We start from the raw sequence: 14,010 nt of genomic DNA, 5'->3' as shown, positions 1-14,010 counted from the left end.
TTTAAATAGATAAATCTGTAGATCAACCAGCCCTATAGTTTCTTATGTGTTTAGGAAAGCTGAAACTTTGTGTTTTTGAGTAAGTAAGTAATTTGAGTTAACCTAAACCTAACCTAAACTGTTTACTTTTTAGCATGAAAAACCTTCCAGTTGAAGATTGATCCATTCTCATGGTCAAATTTTGAAGGCATGAGGGGTGAATCAAGGAATTTAAGGATTATGAATTACATTTCAAAATATGGACAGACACTCAGCCTGTTTACACACACATGGACCTACAGCCAAGCTTCATTCATAAGACAAAGTAGTATGATCAGCCATAAACTAGTAACATACCCCCATGGAAAGAAAACTCAGCTGTTTTCATACTACTGTATACTACATTATGATTTCTCAATCCTCTCTGTAAGCCATTTATTTCACATTAGCAGTATGACATTCTCCTCCCTCAATGACAACCAAGGGAATGGAGGGAGGAGAACTGTAGACTGCTGTATCAGGCGTACAGGGATATGGAGCTGTGTGTGTGTGTGTGTGTGTGTGGGTGTGGGTGTGTGTGGGTGTGTATCTGCATGTGTCATTGTTATATAGCTGAGATAAGAAGGCTAGGTGTGGGGATATTAGGATGATAAAGCCATTGTGCTTGCTAGCAGCAACTGCCTCTCTATTATGCTGATTGTGCACATCCTAGCTTTAAATAATGTGACTTTCCTGAGGTGAAACCAAAGCTGTGTAACGCAATACCTCATTCTCAAATGTAAGCCACAAGTAACAAATAAAGTTTGTTTTTGCAACACATTTGGTACAAATACAACTAATTTACTGCTTTCCTTTTGCTCTCTACACCATGTCATACTCTGTCAGACTGCAGATTTGAATGTGAAACATACTAAGTGAAAATTGTGAGATTATTTTCCATGCATTTACATTAATGAACTCAGCAGAGTGGTTTGCACTGTCGCCTCACAGTACGAAGGTCCTACGGTTCAAATATGATATAAAATGAATGAATGACATTAAATGAGCAAAACATTAAACTCTCTTTGTGCTCACACATTGTAACACTTTTGACCATGCTAATTGTCGGTCTGAGCTACAGTTTGACTGGGGCTTTGCTGGAAGAGGTGATCCACCCAGTGATCAATAACTCCTGCAAGAGAGAAGTTACACGCATAAGTTCCCCTTGGGAATGCAGTCACGTCATGGAAAGAGGTCAGTGGTTTGCATCCTAGCAGTGTTTGGGTAACATGGCTTACACTGTTACTGACTGCAGTGAACAGTGGGCAGGAAACAAACGCTGTAAATATATAAGGAGAAATAAGTGAATGAGTAACCTTTTTTTACCAAGAGAGGTAGAAAAGGGACAGGAAGGCTTGCACACTCACAACTTACCCACTTCTTTGACATTACTGAGTTGGTGAGTCTTCTGTCTCTATCGTTGTATTGCTTTAAACATGCTTTCAGTTATGTCACTTATTTAACATTGCTGCTGTTTCCCTCCTCTCCTAGGTTTATCTTAGAAAAACAAACTTAATAAATAGCCTACATTCACTGTGTGTTAACTGGAAATACTAATCAGGATTTACTTTTACCAGTTCCTTCGTGTCGGTCTCTCTGCTTGTGATGGAGTCTGCCATTGGTGTGCTGGTGTCCCAGTTCAAGGCATTCGCTGGGAGCGATGGTTCCTCCGACACACTGAGCAGAGACGAGTTCCAGAGACTGGTCGCATCACAGCTTCCTAACTTTGTCAAGGTAAGCGTTAGTAGGTTTAACAATCAGTAATATTGCAGTGATAATTATATAAGTGGATTTTTGTAAGGTTTTTTTTTCAACATCATAGCCTAGTATCACTCTATTGTATGTTCTAATACATAATAACTGATGGAGGGTTTTCAATCCAACATGCATTTTATTCATTTTGATATTTTCTGATACCTGATACAACATGTTGGAATGAAACTCTTCATTCAGTGTTTGATGTTGAAGTTTACACATAAGGTGCCATACACTAACACATGAGTTTGTCATCAAGCAAGAGTTGGCAGCAGAGCTTGCCTCTTTAACTCCAGTCTTATCTACTCCTGTTTTTTGGGGGAGTTTTCTGCATTCTGCATGCTGAACCAGAGTACAAATAGCAATAAGTAGGTCTTAAGGCCTGAGGACGGCTGGGGCTGCCTGTTCCAAGTGTGGAAAATTCCATGTGTCTCTGCTTGCGTTTAAAGGTTGTAGTATTCATGATGGTCACTAGATGGTGACAGAGACAGAGATCCTTGTGCCAAACCACCTCTGCTGATGCTGCATGAACTGCTTAACTGGTCTTCATGGCAGTGGTGTCAGCTAGCCTCCGCCTTGTCTCCTCCCCTCTTACCCTGGATTGAACCGCTACACTAGCAGTAATATGGATCATAGCTCGTCTAATATGACTGTCAGTGCTGATGATTTGAGGGGTTGAGAGAGCAAGGAATACAAAACAGCACTGAGATACACTTCCATGTACCTATATGTAACACTTAACTGTATTTTCCTGTAGAATGCTGGTGACCCTGCTGTCATTGACCAACTCATGAGCTCATTGGACGACAACAGCGATGGAGAGCTCACCTTCCTGGAGTTCTGGCAGCTGATTGGACGTCTGGCTAGCCAGCACGGGGGATTCAACCAATAGGGCGCCTTCTGATCCTTTGTTACAACCCTGTGTGTGTTAGTGACTTGTCTGTGTGGCATTCAGTTTGAAACAATGGGAAGTTAGCCAGATGGAAACACCATATTCTCTGTTAGCACTGCATGTGATTCTTATGATTAAATCTGCACTTTATTAAATCCCATCCTTTCCTTGCTTTCACCAGAAACAACTCCCAGCTTGGTAGTAACAGTCTCCACAGAATACACTTACTGCACCAAACCTGCCACAGTAGAACTAATCCTGTTTCACAATATACACACACTGACACACTCACACTCCACAGACGGCTGCTTGTGCTTACAGGGATGTGTGTAAGACTGTTGCATTGGACTGGGAATGTATTGTCTGTGAAAACTGAGAATCTCTGTGTGTAAGCAGAATGTATTCTTGGCTTCGTGGTTTGTCTAATTCTTAGAAAATGGGCCCCATGTGTTTTATCAGTCCCTGCAGGAGACAGATAGAGCCGTAATAGTGCTAAACCAAGCTTTGATGTTTAGGGGTAGAAATCATGTTTGATAAAATGTGAAACGTGCCTATGGTTGTTATTGTTCAGTTCTTTTTCTGTTAGTTGGTCAGAAGTTTTGTTTTCTAGTGAACACTGTTTCTCCATTCTCATTACTCATCTGACTAAAGTTGCAGTTAGGGTGTGGCTTTAATACATGCGTGTATCGGGAAAGTTTTAAACACACACACACACACGCACATTCGCACGCGCGCTTGTTCGTACATGTTGAGGCAGAAGAGTATGCCAGAAAAAAGTATCTAAAAATCATCATGCATGCCACAGAAAAAGCAAATATGCATGCATGAATATCTGTTCACATAGATTAGACACACTGGCAAGCTTGTGGCTCGTGTTTACGGTTGAACAACGGAAAGTTTGGTGGTAATGTTGTTGAGAAACTGCTCTGTTGGTCCAGCCTCTCCAGCTGCACCTCTTTCCACATTCCTTCCTTCTCCCAGGCACACGCCCTATGACACAATGAAAAAAAAGCTGGTTGGAGAGAGAAATTAAATTACGGGAAAGATAGCTTATGTGCTGCTGGGTAATCTCGTCTGAGACTGGAGAGAAGGATCCATAAGAGAGAGATAAATAGAGAATAGTTGCCTAAATATTTTTTCTTGCCTTTTGTTCCCTGTACTAACGGTGAGTATAGTTTATTCTTATTCTGACTTTCTGGCTGCGTCTCTGGAGTGAATTTGGACACTGTTCATTATAGTTCATTAACTCTTCGTGCTGATGGATCCAACTTGTCCTTCGGGCAAACTCGAAAATGTGTGTCAGTTTAGCTCATTTCCTCCACTGTGCCATGAATATTGTATAGTTTGCGAGCGGCTCTATTGTCATTACCCAGCTTGATGGCCACAGGTATTGGGTTCTCCTTGCTGGTAATCTAACCCCAATCCCTTTACACTTCAGGAGAAATCGGACTCCTCACCTTTACTTATTTATTTGCCGCGTGTCAGTTCTGCCTCTGGGCTATCTACAAATTGCCAGGATTAGTTAGGGCTAAATGTAAATGGGGGACACGGGCGGGCAAGCCCCTGCCGTCTCCGTTACGCACGGCGTTGACAAGATTTGGCATATGCGCTGGGGCCGTTATCGCTCCGTAAACAACAATAACACACACGGGGCTACCGAAAGCATTGTAACGGCGGTCAGTTCAGCCCTTACCAGTTTTAATTATTAACGTTATGATAAGACTCCGGTAGCCCGAATCGAATGGCGAGCCTGGTGTAGTTAATGACGCGGCGGAGAAATAGCGACCCGGGCGATGACAGGTAACATGCTCATACAGGAAGGCAGTCAGTCACACCTAGCGCGAGCAGCACGTCCATGCCGGGGCTGATTGGTCACTGGGATTAATCAATGCTCATGAACCGAACTGACCCGCTGCCAGTGACAGTTACACTCAACACAGTGATGATCTCTGCGGATGATCTCTCTCGCTCCTGTCTAAGGCGCTTCAAAAGGTTTGTGTCAGTGTTCCAGGACATTCGTGAATTGGGGAGAGTTGTCCAGTTGCCATGCTTTTTAGTGAAGGACAAGTTGGACTGATAACAGCTTTTTTGTGCTCTTGCATACTTGCTTGTCACACCTTGTCGTGGCGGGGGGAGGGGTGGGGCAGAATCACCTGGCCAACCTGTAAACTGGTTTAAACCCGTCAGGCCTTGAAGCAATTTGTAACACTGACAACTAAAGGCAAATCACCACCTATTTGTGATACATCCATATTTCACAAATGGGACCAATATGAAAATCAAGCAATGCCTCTGACTTCTCGTAAGACTTCATAGCACTTGAGTCATTCCAGTCACAAAGTAGCCCTCCAAGCATTGGATCTGAATGCACTGGATAGGCTAAATGCTGAGCCTCTGTGTACACAGCACACATTCCCAAGCCACCTAGACAGACTGCACTCCTCTTACTCACCCCACCATGTTCCTTTCTACCCATTTGTAATTCTGTGGTCCTGTTGTCCGCAGTTCTGACTGCAGCCGGCTCGGTTTCACGTTCATCTCATTACACTCAGGTTTACAGCAGCGAGAGACACTAATGGATGGTGACCAGTCAGTCATTTTGATATATTGCCTACACAGATACAGAGACACACACACACACTCACACTGACCCCAAGTCACTTCCACATATACAGACACGTCTGCCTGCTCCTGTGCTGGTGTTAATCATGTAGAGAGCATTAGGAAGGTGTTGGGACAACTAGTTGCCTATTAAATAATGATGAACAACACATGGTGATGACAGGTGCTCACTTGTATGCATGAAGAGTAGTGTGTCTTTGTGCAACTGTGTGTGTGTGTGTGTGTGTGTGTGTGTGTGTGTTGGCATTGCAGAGAAGCATATGAAACAAAATCCTGGGCTCGGGTGCCTGACCGAGCTCTCGCTCACCCTGTAATTAGGTTAATGCAACAGAAGTCCTAACTGCTGTTGGCCTTCCGTAGATGTTTATGTGTGTGTGTGTGTGTGTGTGTGTGTGTGTGTCTGTCTGTTTGTCTGTGTTAGGGTATAGGTGTATGTAGGCCCATAGTGTGAGCATTGAGGTGTGACAACTGTGTCAGATGGGAGGTTTACGGGGTTCTACGGTTACTCTTAATGTCACTTGACATCACCCTGGCACCCTCATCAGCACCCATCCTGTGGCTACTGCCACCACCACTGCCTCAGGACAGTTTCCGATACCTATTGGAAAACCTGCGGCATGCAAGGCCTCACCGCACACTGCTGCACAGATAACAAGTGATACTTACTGACTCAAGACTTTGAAATGTCAACCACCGTCAACTGTTTTTGTTAGGACTTTAATTTGTAGTATTTATTTATAGCCTTTTTACTCATTTATTTTTGTAAGTAGTCCAATTCCCTTAGCATTACTGTTTGTTGAGACAATAGGAAAGCTGAGAGGAGAGTAGCGGAGAGTCAGCGTACATCAGGCTTCAGAGGCAAAGGGCTTAACCTCTACTCTATCTCTGGGCACAAACTTTGTTTCCATTTTTATGCTAGATTTGACATTTGATGAAAGCACAAATGTGTTTTCATCATGTTCCTATCCTTGGCCAGTTGGCAATTAGCAGTGGGTGAAATGAGCCAACAGAGAAATCCCAATACGCAAACCGGGATGTGTCGATGGTTCAGTAGAGGAAGAAACATGGCATGGTCCCAAAATTGACTCTCTGTCCATATCTGTACACAGCTACAACCTCAGTGGAGGTATATTGGCTTTTGCTCAAGCATAGGTTCATCTCTTGGTGCATGTGTGCGTGTGCTCACATTCACTTCTTGGTTGACATGTTTTTCAGCGTGTATTTGGCTACAGTATGCAGTATATTCCTACAGTATGTGTATACAGTATGCAGTATATTCCTACAGTATGTGATGTGTTCAGAGCCTTGCTGCGAGGGGAGGAGTGCAGCAGCAGACGGGCAGCAGGCAGTAATCTGAGCCTATGGCCTCCTGGCTTCTAGGGATCAGATGTCCACTGTCAGAGATCACAGCTTCCATTGTGTTTACCCCAGAGACTCCCCTCCTCTTCATCCCTCCATCCCTCCATCCCTCCCTCTCTCACTCTGTTTACTTCAGCGAGCCTTCAGGCTGGGCTGCTTCCTGTCCCTCGCTCCCTTTCCTCTTCCTCTATGCTGACATCACCCGTGTCTCACCTTTCTCACATGTTTATGTTGATGTGATGCATCCAAGTGTGTCTGATCCAGATGCATTTTCTGGTGATCCATCTAATACCATGATATTGTGATCACAATTATTAATCTTGATTATTACTCTTGATAATTTGAGGAATAATTGTATTTATTATTAAAGATATATCATTGTTCTGCAAATATTAACTGTGGAATCTAAAATTACAATATACAGCATGACTGCACAGAATTAGCCCTAATCTGGGCCAGTCAAATGTGCCCAATCCAAATACATTTTCAAGTTATGATCTACCGTTCTCCTGTCTGTTTTAAGATAGGAATGGACTTAGCACTCCAAAAATATGATGTGCTTAATAACTAGAGTAAAGCCTTTTAGACATCCACATGTCCAATCTAAATATATTTTCAAGTTAATACGTAGGAACTGTTAGTCTAACACAGGGATGGAATTAGCTCCCCGACAGCATGATGTGTGACTTTCTAAGATATGGCCCTATCTCTCCTTTTCACTCCCCTACTCAATTCTCCTTGCCCCCTTTTCTCATTGCCTCTCTCTCCCTAGATATGGAGTCAGCCATCAAGACGGTGGTGAGTGTGTATCTGAAGTCGGCCCGGGGGAAGGACAACCTAGGAGGGTCAGACTTCCAGAAACTGGTGAAGAAACAGCTTGGCAACATCATGTCTGTAAGGACCTCCATAACCACTCTACCCTCTGCTGTGGATGGTTCTCCATCATTCTCCTTATCGAATAACACAGATTATCCATCATATTAGTATATCTTTTACAGTCTTTGTTTCAAAAAGAAGCATCATATTACTACTTAGATTATCCTGTGTCTGTGTCTCTGTCTCCCTACCTGTTCCTCCCAGGATACAGACAGTTCTTCCGCCATAAAAGAGATGAGGCTGGGACTGGATGAGAACAACGATGGAAAGGTCAGCTTCCAGGAATACCTCACTCTGATTGGCTACCTGGCCAACTCCGTCAGCCAGAGCAAGAGTGGATCAAATGCAGCAGCTTCATAGATGCTTCTCTAGCCGGCGCCTCGCAACATGGATCCTGTTGAGTTGCAGTGTGTGTGGTGGATCAGCAAATTAACAGTGATTTTGTTTGCGCTTTTATGTATTTTCATTGAATTCCATATGATCCAAACATCATGTGTACATTCTTTCATGACCGTCCATATTCATTTTCTCAATTAATCAGCCATTTGTATTCTAAACTCCGCCTTAATGTCTGTTTCAAGATCAAGCTTTTTATAAGTCACTCTATAATGATGTCCACTGTCTAGGACACATTCAAGGACTCTGAGCTGGGTTTGTCTATTTTTACAAAAATTATACAAAGGATACTTTTTCAAAATAATAAAGGCTTTATATTAAACCCCTATCGTGTGTAGCGTTCTCCTCCATCATCATTCAAGGGAATTAAGCTTCAAATCGTGCTTGTTACATTTGTGCTTCCCCAAAGCGCCTAAACGCTGACATTACCATTACTCCATTAACTCCATTAGATGCCATTGGGAAATCCAGCACAGGTGTGTATTGAGTTCAGCTAGTTCATGGTGGATTCCCTGATACAGTATGACATTGTCCCACAGGCACACCCACTGCTGCAATGATACCTGCTCCTTTCATAGCCACCTGCAACGCTTGCTAAATTTAGTTGTGGCCTACCTGACATGGTCAAACTCAGCAGCCTTAGATGCATCAACTATTGCAACCAGATCCCAATGTATACGCTTCCCATTGTGCACCAACCTACACTCTGCAACACTATACATACACACATATGGTGTACACACACATACACACACACACACATTGTGCTGCCCCCCTCACTGACACAATATACTGCAGCAAAGAAACATAAACAAGTAGATGCAATTTCAAGACATCTTGTAATGGCAGTGCATTTGTATAAATGTTGAATGTCCATAAGATGTTGTTTGCTTTTATAAGTGCACTATTCTAGATCATTCTTTGAAGTATACATGATTATTTATGCATTTCAGCTGTTCATTTTTGCTTTTCGTTTACTTTTCATGTCCTTTGCCTGTATGTATCCGTTATTCTGCTTTATGTCTGGTGGAAGCATACACATGTCCTGTAGTGCTTGTGCTCATCTGTCCAAATGCATTTGTAGTTGAGCCTTCTTTGTATGTTTTAGGTGTGCATGTATAGTGTGTTGGAGCTTGAGGTGTGAATGTGTTTATCAGTGTGTGTGTGTGTGTGTGTGTGTGTGTGTGTGTGTGTGTGTGTGTGTGTGTGTGTGTGTGTGTGTGTGAGCTTGCATGAGCGTGTGTGTGTATGTTCGTGTTCTGCAAAGTCTTTGTGTGGGGATTTCTCTGCATGGCTGCCAGGTGTGATGACTCCATTCACCGGCACTACACTAATCCTTTTGATACTCTATCGAGCATGAGCCTCCTTCAATAAATAACCTAACCCCACACACTCTTTACACTACCCAGGTTACTGTTTTCCAGCCGGTTTATAGGGTCAGACCTATTTGGCGAGTTTTCAAGTTATTAATCTTTTTGTGGTTATTTATCTTAGCACTCCTTTACTCCTTCCTGGCCTCTCGTTTGTTTTGACCCGGAATACAAAATGTCTGCACAAAGGGTAGCAAAGTAATCCACTGTCACAATAGTGAGCTGTAACATAGTAAGTGATATGTCATTGTTACTACACCACAGCTCTTTGTATGCAGGAAAAGCTGTTGGTCTAGTGTGTTGAGTTCATCAGAGAATGAATACTGTGCAGCAATTTTCTCTCAAACTCTGTAATCCACAAGTATCTGATCTACAATCAATATCTGCTGAGTTACTTAACTCCCACACAGACTGACATCTGAAAATAACAAGTATACAAGGGCACTTACAGAGGTCAGTGTCAGGGCTTGTGGTCATATTATGGGTGAAACTATTTACTTAATGTCTTGCTGTAGTTTACAGTACCATTAGTGACATCTCTGACAGAGGGGGCAGGTGGATCTTATGTATGTCCATTTAACGGGTGGCAGGTGTCTGATGCGTAAACAGAGAAGCAGGAGAGGAGATGGGGGGATGGGAAAGAGGAGAGGAGCAACAGGTGGAAGGAGGGTGAGAAGAGGAGGGGAGAAGTGGGATGGGTGGAGAGAGGGATGTATTTAAGACGTTGTCCTCCTCATCCTCCTCATCAGTCGCTGTAACCTTCTTTCTCTCCACCTGACCCGCAGGCCAGCACTCGTCCTCCACTCAGGTAAGAAACACAGGAAGGCTCAAAGATGGAGAAGACAGATGTCAATGCTAAAAACAGTTTCTCTGCCTTTCTCTAGGGTTATTTTGTACTTTTACATGCAGTTTTGTGAGTGTGAAGCTAATTCATGATATTGTGTGTTGTGGATTGTCTCTTGCGTTTGCATGTATGTCTTTGTGCACTGGAAACAAAGGCAGGATGGGCTTTATGTTTATTTACAGGATGTTGGTCATCTGTACAACAACTCCACTTATTCTACTCCATTCTAACCTTAATTTACCTTATTGTCTCCCTACATCAGTTTGTCTTTCTGAGGTGTATTGTATGCCATTGATTCCTGAATATGTGGAGGAGATGGGGAGAGGCTGCCTTGTGATTGACAGTTAGGATGCAGCTTGAGTGTTTGGACGTGGTGTAGGTTAAAGAAAGGCAAGGAGGTACACCTGTCTCCGGTGTTCCCTGCCATCCGGCAGAGCTCAGGTAGAGGCCGGCTCAGGTTCCCCACCTCTGTGTGTCCCAGTTGCATCTCTACTGGTTTGGCTGTTTTGCCAGCATAGAGTTTCACTCTTATCAGCTGGCTCACATGGCTGCTAACCATCTCCTGTCTCCCAGAGGTCCTCTCGCTGGGGCAAAGCAACACACAAACTGAGGATCAGTTTATCTGTAGCAAAATCCTTATCAGGGCCACTGGCAGAGAGGAAACCCTTCTGATGAGTAAACAGTTGCTAGAGCCAACTTGACTCCAGGGGTCTGCAGGGTTTCCGCTTCTGCCAAATAACTCTCTTGCTGCTGGATAGCTTACACTTCTACGCTCCATAGCAGATTGGGTTATAGATATCTTAGTAATGATATCGCAGCCTCTGTTTCACACTTTTCTGTTTGTATGTGTGCATCTGTCCATCTCTCTGTCTAAGAGAGGAAAGAAAGAGAGAAAGAAAGTGTGTATGTGCATGAGAGAGAGGTGAGAGAGGCTTTAACTTGTATTGATTTGCAGCAGACTCGGCTTCCATGCTTGAGAGCAGATACTGAAGGCCGGGGCTCTGACATGGTCTGTTCTTCCTCCTGTTTCCTCCTCTTCCCTCCTCCCTCCTCTTCTCTCTTCCTCTCTCTTCTCTCGGTAGAATGTCTATGCCCAACTCAGAGAACGCCTCCACCCTGGAGAGCGCCATGCAGCTCATGATCCAGACCTTCCATAAGTACTCCGGCAACGAGGGGGACAAATACACACTGAGCAGAGCTGAGCTCAGAGAGATGCTCACCATAGAGCTGGGCAGCTACCTGGGGGTAAGGAGGCAACACACACTGTACATACTGTACACTTACATACAGATACAAGATACAGATATGCTGCATATATGCATACATGAATGAATGTATTACTTGCACCGTATTTTGTACCCTTTAACATTCACACATTCTCTCTTTTCCTCTATGGCTGCAGAACGCCCAGGATAAGGAGGCAGTGGATAAGGTTATGGGAGACCTGGATTCCAACAACGATGGGGAGGTGGACTTCACCGAGTTCATCATCCTGGTCGGGGCTCTTACTGTGGCCTGTAACGACTTCTTCCTGGAGTACAACGAAAAGCAAGAGAAAAAGAAGTGAACGCACACAGAGACACACACACACACACCGCAACACACACAGTCCAGGGAGGAAATAGTAGACATCGGAAAGAAGGCTGAAGATGCTACCACTTGATCCCCTGCATAGGCCATTCTGTCATGGACTTTATGCACACAGATACACACACACACACACACACACACACACACACATGCACGCGCGTGTCGGTCTGTTGTGCAGTAAGCGTTTTGTGTGTGTGTGTGTGTGTGCGTGTGCGTGTACTTGTGTGCAATGTCCCATCCATCCATCACAATTATTTATTGCAGAGTGAAAATTTGGAGAGTTTAAGTCAATATCAATAACTGTCATTGTGGAATATGTGAATATATGTCTCTCTTTCTTTTCATTCATTTTGTAAACCTTTTTTGTTTGTTCATGCAAAAGCTTTTTCCTCCTGGATAGAATAAAAACAAACTTTACTCAAACAATAATTTGTTGGTTGTACTTGATTACAACAGAAAAGAAGAGTAAAAACCCAGAATGGGCAGCAGGTGGCAGCAAGTGGCCCTTGGTTGAATCAAGTAGCTTTGTATTACCTTTTTATCTGCTTTGCACATGCTGGTATAGCACTTTATATTAGCAGTGAATGGGTTGGATATAGGATGATCACTGATCTGTAGACAAAGTAATATCTATTCTTCTATATATGTATCATATTTCAGAAATGAACAGTAGATATAAGTAGACAGTTGCATGTCTGTTAGTGTGGATGTTGTAAGCGACAGGCCCTCTGCTGTGATGTTCTTTTATACTGTCCTTCTGCATCAAATAAGGTCACACTATATAACTAATATCAACTTTGGCTCCTGAACCTACATTACAGTCTTTACAGTAGAATAGTGGGAACGTGATGTGACCTTGGTCGGGCTCTACACCAGTGATTGTTTAAAAGCCCCGCTTCCTAGAGGGAAAAAGCACTGCGTGAGTGTGTTGGTGTGTGTGTTTCTGTGTGTACGAAAAGGAAGTTAAGCAGCATTAATATTAGAAAGCCAGGAAATGTTTCTTTCTTTCTTTCTATCCTGTGGTGTAAGATTAATGGGAAGTTTGGGCAATACCCTAGTTTGTAGACAGTATACGTGGTGTGTGTGTGTGTGTGTGTGTGTGTGTGTGTGTGTGTAAAAACATACCACAGACACAGACTTTGATTAATCTGAACCTACAACCTTTATTGGACTGGTTAAGGTGTGCACAGGAGCAGATCTGAGAGTTGGGGGGGGGGGGGGGGGGTGAAAGATAGAGAGAATGAGAGAGAGGAAGTGAGGAAAATAAGGAAGGAAGGGTGAAAAGGTCAAAGAGAGAGAAACGAGCAGCACTTTGTCGGCCTTGGCGTCGTGCAGCCTACAGTTTTCACAGGTCTCTTGATAGGCTTTTCACACTTGTTAGGGATCTGCGGGGGATCCCCTGGGTAATCCCATCCTCCAGAGAGAGACAGTGAGGGAAGACTTCTCTCCCCGTCCAGCACTGTGCTGAGCTGCAGACCGGACCGCACCACCGTGAAAAACCAGGGATTCTCACATCGAGCGGCAGTGACTAAGGATTAGACAGCGTTCTTTCAGAGATTTACAGTGGCTTTCCCACGCAGGAACAACACTAGCAATCCTTTGTCTCTGCCTATGCTGCCTCTAGATATTATTCCCTCTCCCTGTCTGGATTGTACTTGCTCCAGCTGCAGTCAATTTTTCCTAGATTTTATGTCTGTTCCCCAGATATAATTTCAAATTACAAAATTTGCTGTAATTTGTACTGTTTATTGTCATGTGTTGCCCTATGCTTCATCTGCTCTGCTTTGCTGCTCATGATTTTGCCGTCTGTTAGTTATTGCCTGATCTGATGACTGCCTCAGTGTTGGTCCTGTTGTCATGTCTTTCTATTTTCAGTGCTCTATTTGAAATTTTAATTTAATCCCCACTCACTGTGCGCCTCAAAAGGCCTTTTGCATCTTGCTGGGTTGTCAGGGGGCCGGGAGGATTGAGAAAATATGACAAATCAGCCATTCCAAGATGAAAAGGAAGACTGCCTTAATGAATAGGTGTTTAGGGAGTGTAGGTTATCATTATCCTGATTGGAATAAATGTCAAAACTGGGTTTGTCCATGGAAGGACGGACAAAGAGGAGAGAATTAGGGAGAGGTTGGCAGGGAGGAACAGAGAGGGGGTGGGAGAGACACTGAGGGAAGTACGCTCTCCTGAACACTGCATCTGACAGATGTGATAATGCATTGGGGTATGGGCCACACATACACACACACACGCATGCGCACACACACACACATACATACATGTATACATAT

General features: G+C 43.7%; 3 protein-coding genes across 3 annotated transcripts; all 3 read left to right on the top strand.

Annotated features, from left to right (window-relative positions):
- The first annotated feature begins 1,327 nt into the window (after nt 1–1,327).
- Nucleotides 1,328–2,953, top strand: LOC139652265 (protein S100-A11-like). Its single transcript, XM_071529277.1, has 3 exons — nt 1,328–1,417; nt 1,596–1,752; nt 2,531–2,953. The coding sequence occupies exons 2-3, from the start codon at nt 1,624–1,626 to the stop codon at nt 2,663–2,665; spliced, it is 264 nt and encodes an 87-aa protein (XP_071385378.1). The 5' UTR covers nt 1,328–1,417; nt 1,596–1,623; the 3' UTR covers nt 2,666–2,953.
- A 699-nt stretch (nt 2,954–3,652) lies between these two features.
- On the top strand, nt 3,653–8,244 carry LOC139652236 (protein S100-A16). The gene is made up of 3 exons (XM_071529237.1): nt 3,653–3,830; nt 7,419–7,540; nt 7,727–8,244. The coding sequence occupies exons 2-3, from the start codon at nt 7,421–7,423 to the stop codon at nt 7,880–7,882; spliced, it is 276 nt and encodes a 91-aa protein (XP_071385338.1). The 5' UTR covers nt 3,653–3,830; nt 7,419–7,420; the 3' UTR covers nt 7,883–8,244.
- A 2,956-nt stretch (nt 8,245–11,200) lies between these two features.
- Nucleotides 11,201–12,128, top strand: s100t (S100 calcium binding protein T). Its single transcript, XM_071529235.1, has 2 exons — nt 11,201–11,377; nt 11,535–12,128. Exons 1-2 carry the CDS (start codon nt 11,216–11,218, stop codon nt 11,697–11,699), a joined length of 327 nt encoding a protein of 108 aa, XP_071385336.1. The 5' UTR covers nt 11,201–11,215; the 3' UTR covers nt 11,700–12,128.
- Nucleotides 12,129–14,010: the final 1,882 nt, after the last annotated feature.

The sequence above is a fragment of the Centroberyx affinis genome, unplaced genomic scaffold, assembly GCF_046629955.1.
Source record: "Centroberyx affinis isolate AG114_WGS23_722 - 3 ecotype Tasmania unplaced genomic scaffold, CSIRO-AGI_Caff_v1 ptg001775l_1, whole genome shotgun sequence".
Lineage (NCBI taxonomy): Eukaryota > Metazoa > Chordata > Actinopteri > Beryciformes > Berycidae > Centroberyx > Centroberyx affinis.
This window is presented reverse-complemented; position numbering and strand designations above follow the sequence as displayed.